Source organism: Tachypleus tridentatus, chromosome 6 (assembly GCF_004210375.1).
Source record: "Tachypleus tridentatus isolate NWPU-2018 chromosome 6, ASM421037v1, whole genome shotgun sequence".
Classification (NCBI taxonomy): Eukaryota; Metazoa; Arthropoda; class Merostomata; order Xiphosura; family Limulidae; genus Tachypleus; species Tachypleus tridentatus.
The window spans coordinates 117274532-117292015 of record NC_134830.1 but is presented as its reverse complement, the minus strand read 5'-3'; the positions used below and the strand labels follow the sequence as shown (position 1 = coordinate 117292015).

The window sequence follows — 17484 nt, the reverse complement described above, 5'->3', positions numbered from 1 at the left end:
CAACCTCCATGCTTCACAGTTGGTATGAGGTTCTTTTCCTGGAATGCTGTATTTGGTTTACGCCAAACATGTCCTCTGTTCTGGTGTCCAAATAATTCACTTTTGGACTTATCTATTCAAATAACATAATTCCAGAAGTCCTGGTCTTTGTCTACATTCTCTCTGGCAAACTTCAGTCTGGCCTTGATGTTTCTCTTAGACAGCAAAGGTTTCCTTCTTGCACGCCTCCCATACAAGTTAAACTTGTGCAGTCTCTTTCTGATTGTAGAGGCATGCACTTTCACATCAACAGTAGCCAGAGCCTGCTGTAGGTCCCGTGATGACATGTTAGGGTGTTTGGAGACCTCTTTTAGCATCTTGCGGTCTGCTCTCGGGGTGAATTTGCTTGGACGACTAGACCTAGGCATGCTGGTAGTTGTTTTGAAAGCCTTCCACTTGTTGACTATTTTCCGGACAGTGGAATGGCTGATTTCAAAATCTTTTGAGATCTTTTTAAATCCCTTACCAGTCTCATAAGCTGCTACAATTTTCTTTCTGAAGTCCTCAGACAGCTCTTTTGCTCTCACCATGGTGCTCACTCTCACTTCAACAGTCAGGAGTACACCAAACTAAAAGTCTGAGGTTTAAATAGGGCAAGCCTCATTCAAAATGCTGAGTAACGATCTTTTAATCACGTGCACCTGGTGTGATACACCTTTGTGTGAGTTGAGCCATTTTAAGTTGGTTTAAATGTGGGGGTGTCCTAACTTTTTCCTCAGTTAGAATATGCATTTTTGTAGAATTACATTTTACAGTCTTTTCCTCAGTTTTAATTGTTTAGTTATATTCCTATAATCTCTCAGTGTTGTTACAATTGTGATTAAATATCCATTTATCTGAAATTGTTACAAAAATACACAGGCTTTCATAGGGTGTCCTAACTTTTTTTACATGACTGTAAATCAGTCATTCTTTAAACATGGACAGTAAGGTTTTGTAACACACAAAATGAATGAGTCATGAAAAAAAATATATAGTGTGGTTTTGTAACACACTAAATGAATCAGGCGTTTACTACATATAAAAAGTAAGGTTTTGTAACGACGAATATGTCATTCGTTACACAAATATTTTAGGTTTCAATTATTGCATACTAAAACTTTATAATACGATATAACGTACTATGACTTTATAATACGCTTTGTGAAGGAAGTTAGATGTATTATTAATTATATTCTTAAGACGTTATCTCCGAATAAACACTGATCATTAGATTTGCCTCCAGTGTCACAATGGTAAGTGTTTGGAACTAACGGGGTTACAAATCAGGTTGTTATACCCGTGGTGGGTATAACACAGATAGCCCATTATGTAGTTTTATGCGAACCTTGAACGAAATAAACCTGTATCTGATTAACACAATGTGTTATCTGCGTGCTAAAAATAAAGCGACATTTTCCGTCAACCAAAAACAGAGAGAAGGAAAATTTACAACACTTGGCGTTCAACATCTCCAACTAACCTTTAACAACGTTCTCTTAAGGACCAACCTCTGCTGGACGTATGATCTTAAGACGACGTTTATCATATGTCCATGTCAATGCTGATTACGTGACAAATATATATACCGTGGTTTGGTATTGTCGGCTTCCATCGAAACAATTTATCCATGTTCTCACTTCCTTTCGTTAATGTGAATCGATATTTTTTTCATAGCATTTTATTTTCAACTGAAAAGGAAATCACGTCTATGGTAGTAAGTTACCATCAATAACTTTTTATTTAAGTTTTTAAGTACTAACCAGAATGGTTTGTTTAATTACACGCAAAGTTACACGAGGGCTGTCTACTCCAGCCGTCCATAAATTTGAAGGTAGCAGCTCATCATTATCTACCGCCACCTCTTGGACTATTCTTCTAACAGTGTAAGTGTTGTGACACTTGACTAACATTTTTATAACGAACACAAATTCAACAAGTGCGCTTTCTTTTAAAGCAGTAACGGGACCCGAACCACGGAGCCTCATCACATCTACAGGGTGTCATGATAGCCACCGGGCTATCTTTACGACCCGTCCTTAACTTTAAAGTGATCGAACCTACTCAACGCCACCTATCGCCAACTCTTGTAATAAGATTTAACTGTCAGTCTTATAACGAACCCATAATCTTAAAGTGCGTGATTTTTTTATTTACATTTTTGCTAGCGGCAACCAGGGAATTTCACATTCATTGTCCGGCACGCTAACCACTGGGCCACGCTCGACCCACAAAAACTGACTAAATGGAGTTTGTTGAGAACTGTTTCCCTGCGAACAAAACCCAACCTTCTAAAGATGAGGCATCTGATCCATCTCTAAGGTTGATTGATCGATTATGTGGAATTAAGCACAAAGAAAGATGATGGGCTATCTGTGCTCTGCCCTCCAAATGTATCGAAACCCGATTTATATAGGTGTTAGTCCGCAGACATTCCTCTGTGCCACTAGGGGCCCATCTCTAAATATATACTGTATTACCGAATCGATAAGTTGTTCTAGTTTGAAAACAAGTATATTTCTCGATATGGATGTAAGTATAGAGGGCAGGATTTCCCCTTCTGTCTGAAACCGGTTATATTGCTCAAAGATATTAAGGAGTTTTTCATACACTGTTTACCCGTTGTTTGCAAAGAAGTGCACGAGAACGAAAAAAAAACTTATTTTATTACAAAGATTCTTAGTTGAAATACTTCTAAAGAACTCCGCTCCAAAATGTTTAGAGTTAAGGATTTTTTACAACATCGAATATATCTGTGTGGAAACACTACACAACTTAAGCCTACAGTAGATTGAGCGCGAAAATATATATGCGTATAGTGTAAGGATTTTCACATAAAGTATACGAAACCGATTGTATAAGAAATCTTCTGATTTATATATATCATTTTTTGTTCCGTGTTGAATGTTTACTCTCTAGTCATTTATAATATCCCTGAAGATGTAACTACACGTCGCACCTTAACCTACACTAAAGCGTGATAGGTTAGTTTCTTTTCATAAATTGGAAGCCAATGTTCCATTGAATTTAATCAAATAGTTTCTAGCGGTGTAAGTGCTGTTGCGCCTTGAAAACAAAGATAAGTTCATGTTTTATGATTGTACCAGTTGAAACACGAACTTCATTTTACGAAGCACATTAATAAGCTCCTACTAACAATGTTAACCCATAGATTCCCTTATAAAATATCGAAGAATGTTTTACATATAGATTCTCTTAAAAATATCTGACAATTTTATATAAATTATTTTATACAATATCTAACAATGCTTATAGATAAATTCTCTTATACAATATCAACAATGTTTACGTACAGATTTTCTTATAAAACATCTGACAATGTTTATATTTAGATTCTCTTATACAATATCAACAATGTTTACGTACAGATTTTCTTATAAAACATCTGACAATGTTTATATTTAGATTCTCTTATACAATATCAACAATGTTTACGTACAGATTTTCTTATAAAACATCTGACAATGTTTGTATTTAGATTCTCTTATACAATATCAACAATGTTTACGTACAGATTTTCTTATAAAACATCTGACAATGTTTATATTTAGATTCTCTTATACAATATCAACAATGTTTACGTACAGATTTTCTTATAAAACGTCTGACAATGTTTATATTTAGATTCTCTTATACAATATCAACAATGTTTACGTACAGATTTTCTTATAAAACATCTGACAATGTTTATATTTAGATTCTCTTATAAAATATCTGATAATGTTTATTTATAGATTCTTTTATAAAATATCTAACAATTTTAGATACAGAAAATATCTAATAATTTTCACATATACATTCTTTCAAAGATATCTCACAACGTTTACATATATATTATGTCATAAAATATCTAATAACATTTACATACACATTCTTATATACATTATCTAACAATGTTTACAAACACATTATCTTATAAAATACCTAATAATGTTCACATATACATTCTTTTATAAGATAACTAACGACGTCTACAAATCAATTATCTTATATCTAACTATGTTTACATATACATTTTCTTATGAAATATCTAACAATGTTCACATATACATTCTTTTATACAATATCTAACAATGTTAACATATACATTATTTTATAAAATTCCTGATAATGTTTACATATACATTCTTTTATAAGATATCTAACAACGTCTACAAATAAATTATCTTATATTTAACAACTTATTCGTTTTTATTTTCTAATGTAGACAAGAGCGAAGCCTAACTGTTCATAAGTGTATAACAATGTTTTGTTTATTTGTATTAAATTTAATAGAAAGTTAGTCGAGGACTAGATATCTGTGCTAGCCGTTCATAAATTACAAATGGTAAATTAAAGAAAATACAGCTAGTCATCACTTACCATCGCCAATCCTTGGGCTACTCTTTTTACCAACGAATAGTGGGATTTACCGTAATTTTATAACGCCCCAAGGATAAAAGGGCGTTCTTGTCACCCACAAATTCCAGAGCGAGTGCCCTAACTTCCAGACCATGCTAAACCTCGTGTAGCAATGCTAACATCAGGTTATATAAATGACTGGAATATTATGTTTAACATTTTTTTAAACATATTACAATTTAAAAAGAAAAGAAACCGTTACTGATTAAAGGATTTCATGTCTGTACTTAAATTTGTATACGCCATCCATTGTTATGCTGGTGGTACACACATTTTTTTTGTTGTTTTGAAATATAAGTAAATAAAAAATCAAATTCTTCCGAAATGTCTTTGAATTGAAATTGTCTGGTCTACTTCACGTCTGCCTTACGTGGCTACAGGGGACATAGTGTATTACGTAAACTCTAGGATTGGCTTTGTATGTAATCGATAAGCAATTTCAGAAAGTACGACACCGGAAAACGCTTGTCTCAAAAGATTCTATTTTTTGTTTAGAAGTTATGAGTAATTCATGGCCTACTAAAGGGTTCAACTTTTTTCGTTGACGTTTTATTCTATAGTCGAACGACGCGATTTCGGTGCCACTGCTTTCTTGTGTTCCTAGTTGAATGTTTGACGAAATTAACAATAATATTTGCTTATTTTTGTACAGCAAGTGTCATAAAAGTCATGGTATAACATACTGCATGGAAGCTAGAAATCGCATTAATTAAATATGAGGTAGAGAAGTCTTATGAATTAGGCCTAATGAACCTACTATGAGCAAACACCTAGGCCTAATGATCTACTATTAACAAAGACCCAGATACTTCCTCTATATTTTAAATTACCATTTCTTTATATCGTTTACAAATAAACTAAACACGTGACAATATACGTAAAATAAAACGTATATAATTATCCTTCACATGATTGGAGAATTTACACCACAGTTAATTGTTTATTGGTTCATCACTATTTAAAATATGGACAGAAGTTACGTCGCATTACTTTTCACGCTAAGCTTTATGTACTTACTTGATCAACGATCGAAATGACGGGTAAATAAACCAAAATTTCAGAAAGAAAAAGTAGCTACTATAAAGATATCGATTTTTCACACACACACACACACAAAAGTATTTAATATTAGTTGTAATAATAAGCAGCATTGAAGGAAAAAAAATTCACTCTTCTATTAAATAATGAAAGATGTGCCCAGTTCGTTATTACACGTTTTCCCTTCCTTATCCCAATGGTACTTCGATAAGACTGAGGGGTTCAGCGTACATACCCTGTTGTGTAGCTTTGTGCTTAACTACAAAATAAAACTAGACATTATTACACAGCATTATTACTATTTCTGGTTATTTAACACTTAGCCGTTAATACGATAGTACTTAGAGTTCACAAATATCCCAGTATCTTCGGCTTTTAGAATCTATAACGATGGAATTTATGGTTCGACCCTAGCAGCAGGAATGACTTATATATAGTACCAATGGGTAAATTTGCACTAAAACAAACACCTCAAACCAAAACAAATAACAGCTTGATAACCGTTTGAAGCAATACTGAATTCAAACCTCTTTCTGTACATCAGACAGTTCGAACCCCTCTTCACGTATCAGACAGTTCGAACCTCCTTGACGTATCAGACAGTTCGAACCTCTCTTCTTACATCTGGCAGGTATTACAGCCATCACTGCGTTTATAATTTCCTAAGCATGAGAGCGCCAGTCTTCACTTCATTGTTTCGTTGAGGAGAACAAGTTGAAAATAAAGTTAAAAGGTGATTTTGCTACGTTGAACAAACCAATCAAGTATTAATATTCACCATGGGTCGTAAGTTCGAATCCCGCTACATTTCTAGACATACTTGCCTTTCCTTGAATAAAGGTTTTCATCTGAGATAACAAGTACATAGTATTCCACAAATTCAGCCTCATTACCAACTTTTGTTTTTAATGAATTATTTTTAGATCCATCAGCTTGAAACGGAAATGGACTTGCAGTCCACGAAGCATACGGACAACATACTGAGAAATAAAAAGGTTTTAAAATAAATTTCGTCAGAACGATCCTCCTTTGTGTTTAGTGTAAAGTTACTCTGGCGGTTAGAAAACATTTTTAGTCACGACATGAGTTTTCATTTTTCTGTCTCCTAATCCGTGATCTCGAGCAAGCTTCATAAACATAAGTTCATTTTTCAAACGAACTAGAAACAAAGGTCGGCTATCCAAAATATGCGTACTTCGTGTAACAAAACAAACATGTCCCTAATGAGCACTTGAATCGCTTGCTGTAAATGCACATTTCATTTGGAAAACAAGCTTGTTCGTAAACGCGAAGTAATTACTTTCTTGTCTTGTCGAGAGATAAAAGCCCACAATGACAAGGCTGCTTGCTAATCTGTATCGTAACGTTAGTTCATTTGCTAATGAAATGATTCACATATTTTAGTTCGCATGCTCAGAACTGTACAAAACTAAATCTCTCGGACATATTCAACGACAACAGATACCTTAGTCCGCTGTAAAAATAGACTTTTAACGTTTCTAAAAACATATACCTTGCAGTATTTAGTAGGAATATAAAGCTTCATAATATGCCTATATATATGACTGTTGTCATATATATCACAACCTGGTATAGCATTATAAAATTATATATATCACAGACTGGTGTAGCATTATAAAGTTTCATTAATATATTCCTGTCATACCAATAATATTCACTGTTCACTATTTGGTAAAATATTTCCTGTCATCATAATACATTGTTCGGTAAAATATTTCCTGTCATCATAAAATATTGTTCGGTAAAATATTTCCTGTCATCATAAAACATTGTTCGGTAAAATATTTCCTGTCATCATAATACATTGTTTGGTAAAATATTTCCTGTCATCATAATACATTGTTTGGTAAAATATTTCCTGTCATCATAATACATTGTTTGGTAAAATATTTCCTGTCATAACAATACTACCTACTGTTTGGTAAAATATTTCCTGTCGTAACAATATTACCTACTATTTGATAAAATATTTCCTGTCGTAACAATACTACCTACTGTTTGTTAAAATATTTCCTGTCGTAACAATACTACCTACTGTTTGGTAAAATATTTTCTATCATAATAATACTACATACTGTTTGGTAAAATATTTCCTGTCGAAACAATACTACCTACTGTTTGGTGAAATATTTCCTAGCATAATAATACTACCTACTGTTTGGCAAACTATTTCCTGTCGTAACAATACTACCTACTGTTTGGTAAAATATTTCCTGTCGTAACAATACTACCTACTGTTTGGTAAAATATTTTTTCCTGTCGTAACAATATTACCTACTATTTGGTAAAATATTTCCTGTCGTAACAATGCTACCTACTGTTTGGTGAAATATTTTCTATCATAATAATACTACCTACTGTTTGGTAAAATATTTCCTGTCGTAACAATACTACCTACTGTTTGGTGAAATATTTCCTATCATAATAATACTACATACTGTTTGGTAAAATATTTCCTGTCGTAACAATACTACCTACTGTTTGGTGAAATATTTCCTAGCATAATAATACTACCTACTGTTTGGCAAACTATTTCCTGTCGTAACAATACTACCTACTGTTTGGTGAAATATTTCCTGTCGTAACAATACTACCTACTGTTTGGTGAAATATTTTCTATCATAATAATACTACATACTGTTTGGTAAAATATTTCCTGTCGTAACAATACTACCTACTGTTTGGTGAAATATTTCCTAGCATAATAATACTACCTACTGTTTGGCAAACTATTTCCTGTCGTAACAATACTACCTACTGTTTGGTGAAATATTTCCTGTCGTAACAATATTACCTACTGTTTGGTAAAATATTTCCTGTCGTAACAATATTACCTATTATTTGGTAAAATATTTCCTGTCGTAACAATGCTACCTACTGTTTGGTGAAATATTTTCTATCATAATAATACTACATACTGTTTGGTAAAATATTTCCTGTCGAAACAATACTACCTACTGTTTGGTGAAATATTTCCTAGCATAATAATACTACCTACTGTTTGGCAAACTATTTCCTGTCGTAACAATACTACCTACTGTTTGGTAAAATATTTCCTGTCGTAACAATACTACCTACTGTTTGGTGAAATATTTCCTATCATAATAATACTACCTACTGTTTGGTAAAATATTTCCTGTCGTAACAATACTACCTACTGTTTGGTGAAATATTTCCTATCATAATAATACTACGCAGTGTCTGTTAAAATGTTTCCTATCATAATAATACTACGCAGTGTCTGTTAAAATGTTTCCTATCATAACCGTACTGTTTATTAAAATAGTTTGTGCCACAATATTTTGAAACATTTCCAATGTGGAAGTGATTCCTGTTACAATAATATTATTTATTAAATATTTCCTGTTACAGCAGGACAATGTTATTAAAATATATCCTGAATTAAAAACACAATTCATAAAAATAATTACTGTTTTGGCGATTCCACTGAAAAGAGAGTAAGAGTTCCAAGTATTTAAACATATCCCATATTAGTAGTAATATACTCTAATTTATGTATTCCATACAGTAAACACTTCACATGCAATAAAAATACCATCTATAATGATACATAATTTCTTCCAAAGCTGTCCATAGCATTATCTCTCGTCTATTAGTATTGTCTATCTATTTATAATTCTTTTGAACAAAACTGACTTCAGTGTTTGAATTAGTAAATAAAAAAACACTATAATAGTTTACATGTAATTTAAATAATTATACGATTCTCAAAGCTATTTCTTTTTCTTTCTTCTGTAACAAACACTTCCTATTGTCATTGTTATTTCAACAGCACGTTTAATTCCCCTAGTGGCTGAATTTATCTAATGATTTGAGTAACGCAGGGAAAATGCTATTCTTTAAATGTCTCTAAGAGTTCAGAAAGGGAAAAGCTGTCAGCAAGCCATACGAGTTCTCAACAGTCAGAGGGTGGTGTTCTCTCGGGCTTTGTAGATCAAATCACCAAGATACGCATAACAAAGAACCTGCCAACAAAGCAGCCAAGCCTCCCGTATCTAACATCGGCGACCATAACTTGTGGTAAGATCTAAACCTAACGCTCACCACAAACAACGTGTGTTTAAGACGGGTACTGGTCGTTCGTCTATTACTATGTAGCACGTTACTTTACAGTGAATTCGGGATCTAATATTTAATTGCCAGTCCTCGAGTATTAGTAGCTTGCTTGTAATACTGCGGGCGAAAGTTTATTAAAGCTATTATCCGATTGATCTCCACTTTGCAAATGGTGGTTGTCCATGGTATTTTTATAGACTGTTACGTTTAGAATATTGACATTACATTCGTATAGTAAGCCATAAATGGCTTACTAAATAAAACAAACGTTTACCTGTAACCCGCTAACAGCTTTATGGTTCGTTTGTGATGCACTTCAAAATATAAAACCCATTTGATTTTATGAGCTTTGTACTGTTAAACAGTTCTAGTTTATTACCACATATATCATTTTTGGGTGTTGAATGTTTTAAAAAACAGTTTCAATAAAAAGTAAAGACTTTCAAATGTATTATAACTTTAGTTTCCCTCAGACAACGAACATAGTAATCCAGTGACAAAATGTTTGGTTTGTTTTGAATTTCCCACAAAGCTACACGAGGGTTATTTGCGCTAGCCGTCCCTAATTCATCAATATAAGACTAGAGGGAAGGCAGTTAGTCATCACCACCCACCGCCAACTCTTGGGTTACTCTTTTACCAACGAATAGTGGGATTGACTGTCATATTGTAACGTCCCCCACGGCTGAAAGGGGGGGGTACGTTTGGTACGAGTCGAGTGCCTTAACCACCAGGCCATACCGAGCCCCAGTGAAAAATAAAAATTCATTCTACGCCATCCATGTTCGTATTGAAATAATAAGTCATCATCAATCTAAAGATTGTAAGCTAACTATTGTCCAAATAATAACCACCCTGTATTTTAATATTACACGTGAAAACAAGTCACGTGCGTAAAATTATGGCACTGTTATGGCTGTCGAAGAAAGATGTAAATAACGTCATCAATAATATATTTGCAAAAACGAAAGATAGCACGTGACGAATTAAAGCCTACATATACTATTTCCTACGACATATATAATGGGACATTTCACGTACATTACAGCCTAATTAATTTCAGTTATTATGAGAGGAGGGTTAATAATTATTATCATTGCTATGGTGTAAACACCTTTATAAGCCGGCGAAGTATAATAAATTATACCACACTTCTTATAACACATTAGCATTTAACCTATTTTATTTTTAACACTGCATTATTTATTCGGTCTCTTAGGGTTTCTCAAGAATAAAAGCGTATAATAGCATTAAAGTCACACAATGCCCATCATATCCATTGCCGACGACGCGTTTTGTTCAAAACAGAGATCATTCGTACGTATAGGACTCGACATATGCAGTACTGATCGTACTGCATATTTACTATTACACTGTTACAGTGCGAACGTCTCTCCTAACCTGTCGAAGCCTGATTATAATTTATTATACTTACCGTAACACAATAGTGTGTGTTTTTCTTATAGCAAAGCCACATCAGGCTATCTACTGAGCCTACAGAGGGAAATCGAACCCCTGATTTTAGCGTTGTAAATCTGTAGACTTACCGCTGTATTAGCGGGGGCAACACATTAGTATACGGCCTATTATATTTTTAAAAAATACCTTTTTTATTCAGTCGTTGAGGTTTTTTCAATAAGAAGAGAGTTATTAGCATTTGAAAAAATATAATAGTATTAAATATGTCTTATTATCACCCTTCCAAAGAACCCGAATAAACAATAAGAATCATATAAAGGGCTCAAATTAAATACAAGAATGAGTGTCGTGTTTAATCTTAACTGCATACCACCTTTTGATCAATTAATGTGTCAATAAACGAAACCAGTGGTTTATTTGTACCACATTTTCTTTGTACAATTTGGTTGGAATTTCTAAAACAAATAAGAATTACATACAAGTACAGTGAAAAACCTGAACACAACAGTGTAACAATTACGGTGTTAAATTATAATAGGTCACTTATATCCAGATTCTTTCCAACAAAGTGCTTTTAACCAATCAGCAGTCGATATTCGCGTTCTTATATATGATACCATCATCTACAGATAACACGACACATTCTAGGCTTCGGTACAAAACTGGTATCGCGACACATTAACGATACTTTACTCCTGTCTTTTTGGTTTTACAAAAATTATTAACCATTCCGAACCGAAAGCATTGATTGTTTTATTTCAAAGAAACCAAGTATAAATAAATATGCGTATACAGCAACAAATTTTCCAATTTGTTTTGGCAAATCTACCAAAAGTATTTACCTAAATATTTGTCAAATGCAGCAAAGCATCGCTTCTGATCAGCTTTCGAGGCTCAAACACAAGGGAATCCTCAATAGCTGCGGTACTTGAAATTATTTACGGCAGGGCTAGAGTAAATTAATCTGTCAGACCTTTTTCTTTCCCGTTTCAAGTTTTATTGGACATATTTTTATGCGTCGCCAATACCAAGCGTGGGACGCTTGTGTATCCGATTGGATTTTATTACCGATAAGAATCTCCACCAGCCTACCTCCAAATTGAAGTTATTTTTGGCAGAATTAGAGTAAATTAATCTATGAAGCTTTGGTTATTCAAATACATCAATGGAAAGAAAACTGCAATTAGTTCCCAAATCGGTCAAGAGATGACGGAGCTATAAAGTAAAAGTTTGTACTCGGAAAAACTCAAGACCCTTTCTATGAGCCGATATGCCGCGGCTAAAAAATCTTAGGAGATGCAAAAAATGTTTTATCTTTTTATAGTGTTTAAATTTATAAAAAACAACTCTACGTGTGTCTACGAAAGGGGGTAAACGGCAGATGGCATTTTGTGTCGTTTCTCTTTTTTAAGTCTATTACTCCAAAAGCCAAAAGAGTAAAAAAAATTGGAAAGGAGAAAAGAAGGGCGGTTAAAAATAAGAGAGTAATGAATAGAAAAGAAAGTAAACTGGCGAAGAAAATTAAGAGAAAAAATGTTGACATAATGCAAATCTGTATTCTAAAGACGGCTGATATGGGTATCAAAACTTTAATTGAAATAAAGTACAGAAAAAACTTTTGACCTTCTGTGCTCATTATAGGGTTTACAAAGATGTACTTTAATTAAAGTTTTAATACCCATACCAGCCGTCTTTAAAATAATTTTTTATTTCAAGCTGGTTTCTCGTTTTCACGAAAAAAAACAAATAAAAAAGAATGTAAAACTCTGTTTGGAGTGATAGACAAAGTTAATTACTGTTACACTTATTATCTCTTTTGTACTCTCAACTTTATATTAAATAATTAATTCCACTGAAGTAGTAAACGACACCAGCTTTTTCGACTTAAAATACATTACATTAGACATCGCTCTTACAAGGCAGCAAAAAAAAAAGTAAAATTATTTCGGTTTGCACAGGAAAGATGATTCCATTAGTAACAACGGTTTGTACAGCATCAGTAACTCTCAACCTATTTTCTCAATAACGACCATAAGTATAGAAGTAGTTGTAAAACATTCATGGGCTCGAGAATGCATAAACCGAAAACACTAAAGTTTCAACGTATCACCAGGGGCTCTGAGGTCTTGTTGGATGCGTCTTTTTTTTTTTTTATCCAATGTCTTTTCATACTTAGATCCTATATGCAGAATGCCACTTTCAAATGCAAATTTTTGTTTTTATAACTTGTACTAAATTTATGATCTGTGTTCTGTCTTTTGAATGGACTTAACTCCATATAAAACAACCAGTACTACTTTGGAATTTCTGAGAGTACTGGATCCTAAGATGAATGCTCATGGTTCATTAAGAAGTTGTTGAAAAATACTATTATCTTTCATTCTGATGCACTGGAGGATTATATTCGTTGCAATGATGTATAAAGTCCTAGGTAACTAACTATAAAAATTTTGAGTTGATTTTTATTCACATTATAGTAAGTTTACACATCAATACATAACATACTGAAAACTCAAGAAAAACGTAAAATGATAATACCTTAATACTTAAAATAAAACAATATCATGTTGTATTGATTAAGATGGTGTGTATAAACAATATCATGCTGTATTAATTAAAATGATGTGTATAAACAATATCATGTTGTATTAATTAAGATGGTGTGTATAAAAAATATCATGTTGTATTAATTATGATGATGTGTATAAACAATATCATGTTGTATGAATTAAGATTGTGTGTACAAACAATATCGTGTTGTATTATTTAAATTGGAGTGTATATACAATATCGTGTTGTATTAATTAAAATGGTGTGTATAAACAATTTCATGCTGTATTAATTAAAATGATGTGTATAAACAATATCATGTTGTATTAATTAAGATGGTGTGTATAAACAATATCGTGTTGTATGAATTAAAATGGTGTTTATAAACAATATCGTGTTGTATGAATTAAAATGGTGTTTATAAACAATATCATGTTGTATGAATTAAGATGGTGTGTACAAACAATATCGTGTTGTATTATTTAAATTGGAGTGTATATACAATACCGTGTTGTATTATTTAAATTGGAGTGTATATACAATATCGTGTTGTATTAATTAAAATGGTGTGTATAAACAATATCGTGTTGTATGAATTAAGATGGTGTATATAAGCAATATCGTGTTGTATGAATTAAAATGGTGTTTATAAACAATATCGTATTGTATGAATTAAGATGGTGTATATAAACAATATCATGTATGAATTAAGATAGTGTGTATGAACAATATCACGTTTTATAAATCAAGATGGCGTGTATAAAAAAGCCTTTGGTGTAGAGATCAGAACTACTTGAAAGGAAAGTATTCGAGTTCAACTTTGGTCACATATACCATGCTGCCCCTCGCTTGTACAGCGGTAAGTCTACGAATTTACAACGCTAAAATCAGGGGTTTGATTCTCCCCGGTGGGCTCAGAAGATAGCCTGATGTGGCTTTGCTATAAGAAAACACACACATACCATGCTACTAGCGTTTCACATACACCACAATCAAACATCTAGAGTATGAATAAAATCACTAATAGTAAAGACTGCTTTATATTAGAATAAGATTAATAGCAAGATGCGTGGGTAAAATTAACTGAAACTACTGTTGATTACAACTAAGAAACTTTTATACTTAAACTTTCTCGGATTGGTTTTGTTTTCTATGTATTTAGTGACAAGTTTATTTGTTTTTTCGTCTTCTTCAACTTACAGTATTAGCTTACTTGCTCTGTGCATAAACGTTTCGGCTCGTCTATTTGTCTGTATAAGAGCAGCCATTTTCTGCTTCAAGGTCACACTCTACACATAGTATATTAATATAATCGCTAAAACAGCTAAGGGTAGGCCTCAGTTGTACAGAATGTGAGTCACGTGTGTAGGCCATGCGTGAGGCTTTAGGTTACAAGAAACAGATGTTATTCGGCATGGCTTTGTTTACCGTAAGTACTTCCTACCATGTAAGACATGACTTCTCTACAACCACAGATGTCGTGTAAAAACCGAAAAAACAAAGCACAGATTCAATGTTCTTTTAGTTAATTGTCCCTCCGGTGGCTCAGCAATGGGAATGACCGTTAATAGCGCTGAAATTGGGTTTCGATACCCGTTGTGTGCAGCGCACAGAAGAAACACTGTTTAGACTATCCACACCAGCACATATAAACAACACCTAATTTTTTAATCTGACAGACAGACTAAAAGGATGACAGTTGGACAACAACACCTAAAAGTAATACTTGGGCTATTCTAATTGGATAGTAAGATCTGACTTTACTTTTATAACGCACACACAGAGTCCCAAAGTTTTCAACGCATTATTTTTCCTTGTATTTTTCAACAACTGGACACAAAACATGGACTCTTGTGTCCACCGTCCAACCTGCTAACCACTAAGCCACGACCGATTCGTACCACACTTTCAAAAGTTGTCTTATCACAGAAGAAAAATGTATACACTACGTAGTCACGTAGCATAACACAACATTTCTTTTATGGGCAAGTTGATAAATAAAAGATTTATGGCCTACCTTTGGGTGTGCCCGTTTAGGAAAGGCAATCTTTGGATCTATCTAAAAGACAACAACAATAAAGTGGTTAGGAAACAGAGGAATGCATGAAAAACAAAACATTATTTTATTCTAACACTTTATAAAAAGAAAAGAAAGTGAATTACATACACAGTTCTATAAATATTCGAATCAATATAAATCAGAATTTGTATTATAGATTTATCTGTCTTTTTCACCAAAGTTAATGTTGAAAATATTATCTGTGACATATTCTTTGTTTCGTTGCGCCCTCTGCTGCAGAGAATGTGGGCAAAAACACACGAAGAAATGCAGTTAAACTTCTTTTATTTTTGAGTGTCTGTGTGTTTTATTATAGCAAAGCCACATCGAGCTATTTACTGAGCCTACCGAGGGGAATCGAGCCCCTGATTTTAGCGTTGCAATTTTGTAGACTTAACGCTGTACTAGTGGGGGCAATTATTATTATTTTTTAATTTTGCGTAAAACTACACTAGGGCTATCTGCGCTAGTCGTCCTAATTTAGTAGTGTAAAATTAGAGGAAAGGCAAGTAGACATCACCACCCACTGCTAACTCTTGGGCTACTCTTTTACCAACGAATAAGGAGATTGATCGCACACTATAATGCCCCCACAGCTAAAAGGGCGAGCATGTTTGATGTGACGAGGATTCGAACTCACGACCCTCAGATTACTAGTGGATCGCCCTAACCACCTGGCCGTGCCGGGTCTCTTAGACTTCGTACAATGGTGAAAAGTTTGTAATATTTTCAATCTCACCTTTGGTGGAAAGAAAAGAAATCTGTGATATAATTCTTTAACAGTTGGTCCGTTGCATAATTTCAAATAATAAATTAGGCACAATGCCATAAAGTCATTCACACAATTAAATTAATTTAGGTTACTACAAAATTAATTAAAAACGTAAAAAACTCTATAAAATTAGAATTTATATTGCCATATTGTTGGGTTTTTTTTAAAGTGTAACGTTTAGTCAATTCACAACGTTAATAATGAGGTATGATTAAATCTATTTTTCTAAACTATATTTTCTCTCCTAAAATTTGAAGCGAAGTAATATAATAAAAAAAACTATTAGGCGGTAATGTTAATCTATGCGTATATATACATATATACCTATATTGTTAGAACTGTGGTGTTAAAATATCTAATTCAATGCGTCATCCATCACTCGGCAATAAATGTAAGTAAAACGTTTTCCAACTGTGCACGACTTCTTAACGATTCAGGAAATGTGTTGTTTATAAATGCATTGAAATCACTAGGTTCCAGCCTTCAAGAAATATACCTGGTTTATTCACCATACACTTTCTTACAAATATGACATACATTGTTATCGACTGAAGTTACTCGTATCCATGGTAACGACTTACCTTTTTACCGTCAAGTTCGTGAGGTCCGTTGGTTAACACTTTGTCTACACTATTGGGGTCGGCAAATGTTACAAAACCAAAGCCACTATAGGTAAGGAAAACACAATTATTAACCATGTATAATACACAGGTAAACAGCTGAACTGTATTAAAGCAATATGTGTGTGTGTATATATATATATGATTGCACGAAAACATTTTTAATTTGAAGAAAATCGGTTACAGATCGCAAAGGTTTGTGTAACACACAGTTACGTTTAAACCACATTAAATATATTATATAACAATGGCTTTTGCCTGTTTCAATCATACGTATTTAACCCAGGATTACCGATGGAATATTTTGTTTCTAATTCAAACTTTTTGTAGACCTATGAATTTATTGGTTAAAAAAATACCTAATAACGTACAAGTCTTACATATGCACACACAGTGTAAAAAAATTCCATCACTGTATTTGGTCATTTTTGTTGGGATTCCATAATTATTTTGAATAGAAAACAAAGGATTTCACCCGCGTTATTTAG

At 33.2% G+C, this 17484-nt stretch overlaps 1 protein-coding gene across 19 annotated transcripts in view; it reads right to left on the bottom strand.

Moving 5' to 3' along the window:
• Positions 1–17484, bottom strand: part of LOC143253396 (RNA-binding protein Musashi homolog Rbp6-like) — a 283959-nt gene that overhangs the window by 251438 nt on the left and 15037 nt on the right. For all 19 annotated transcript variants that reach the window (XR_013029559.1, XR_013029557.1, XR_013029558.1 and 16 more), the window contains exons 4-5: positions 16958–17042; positions 15563–15604 (exon numbers count right to left, since the gene is read on the bottom strand). Coding sequence is in view for 16 of the 19 variants with exons in the window: in XM_076507214.1 (XP_076363329.1) it covers positions 15563–15604; positions 16958–17042 (127 nt within the window). In the remaining 3 variants the exon portion in view is untranslated. The remainder of the gene's footprint in view (positions 1–15562; positions 15605–16957; positions 17043–17484) is intronic.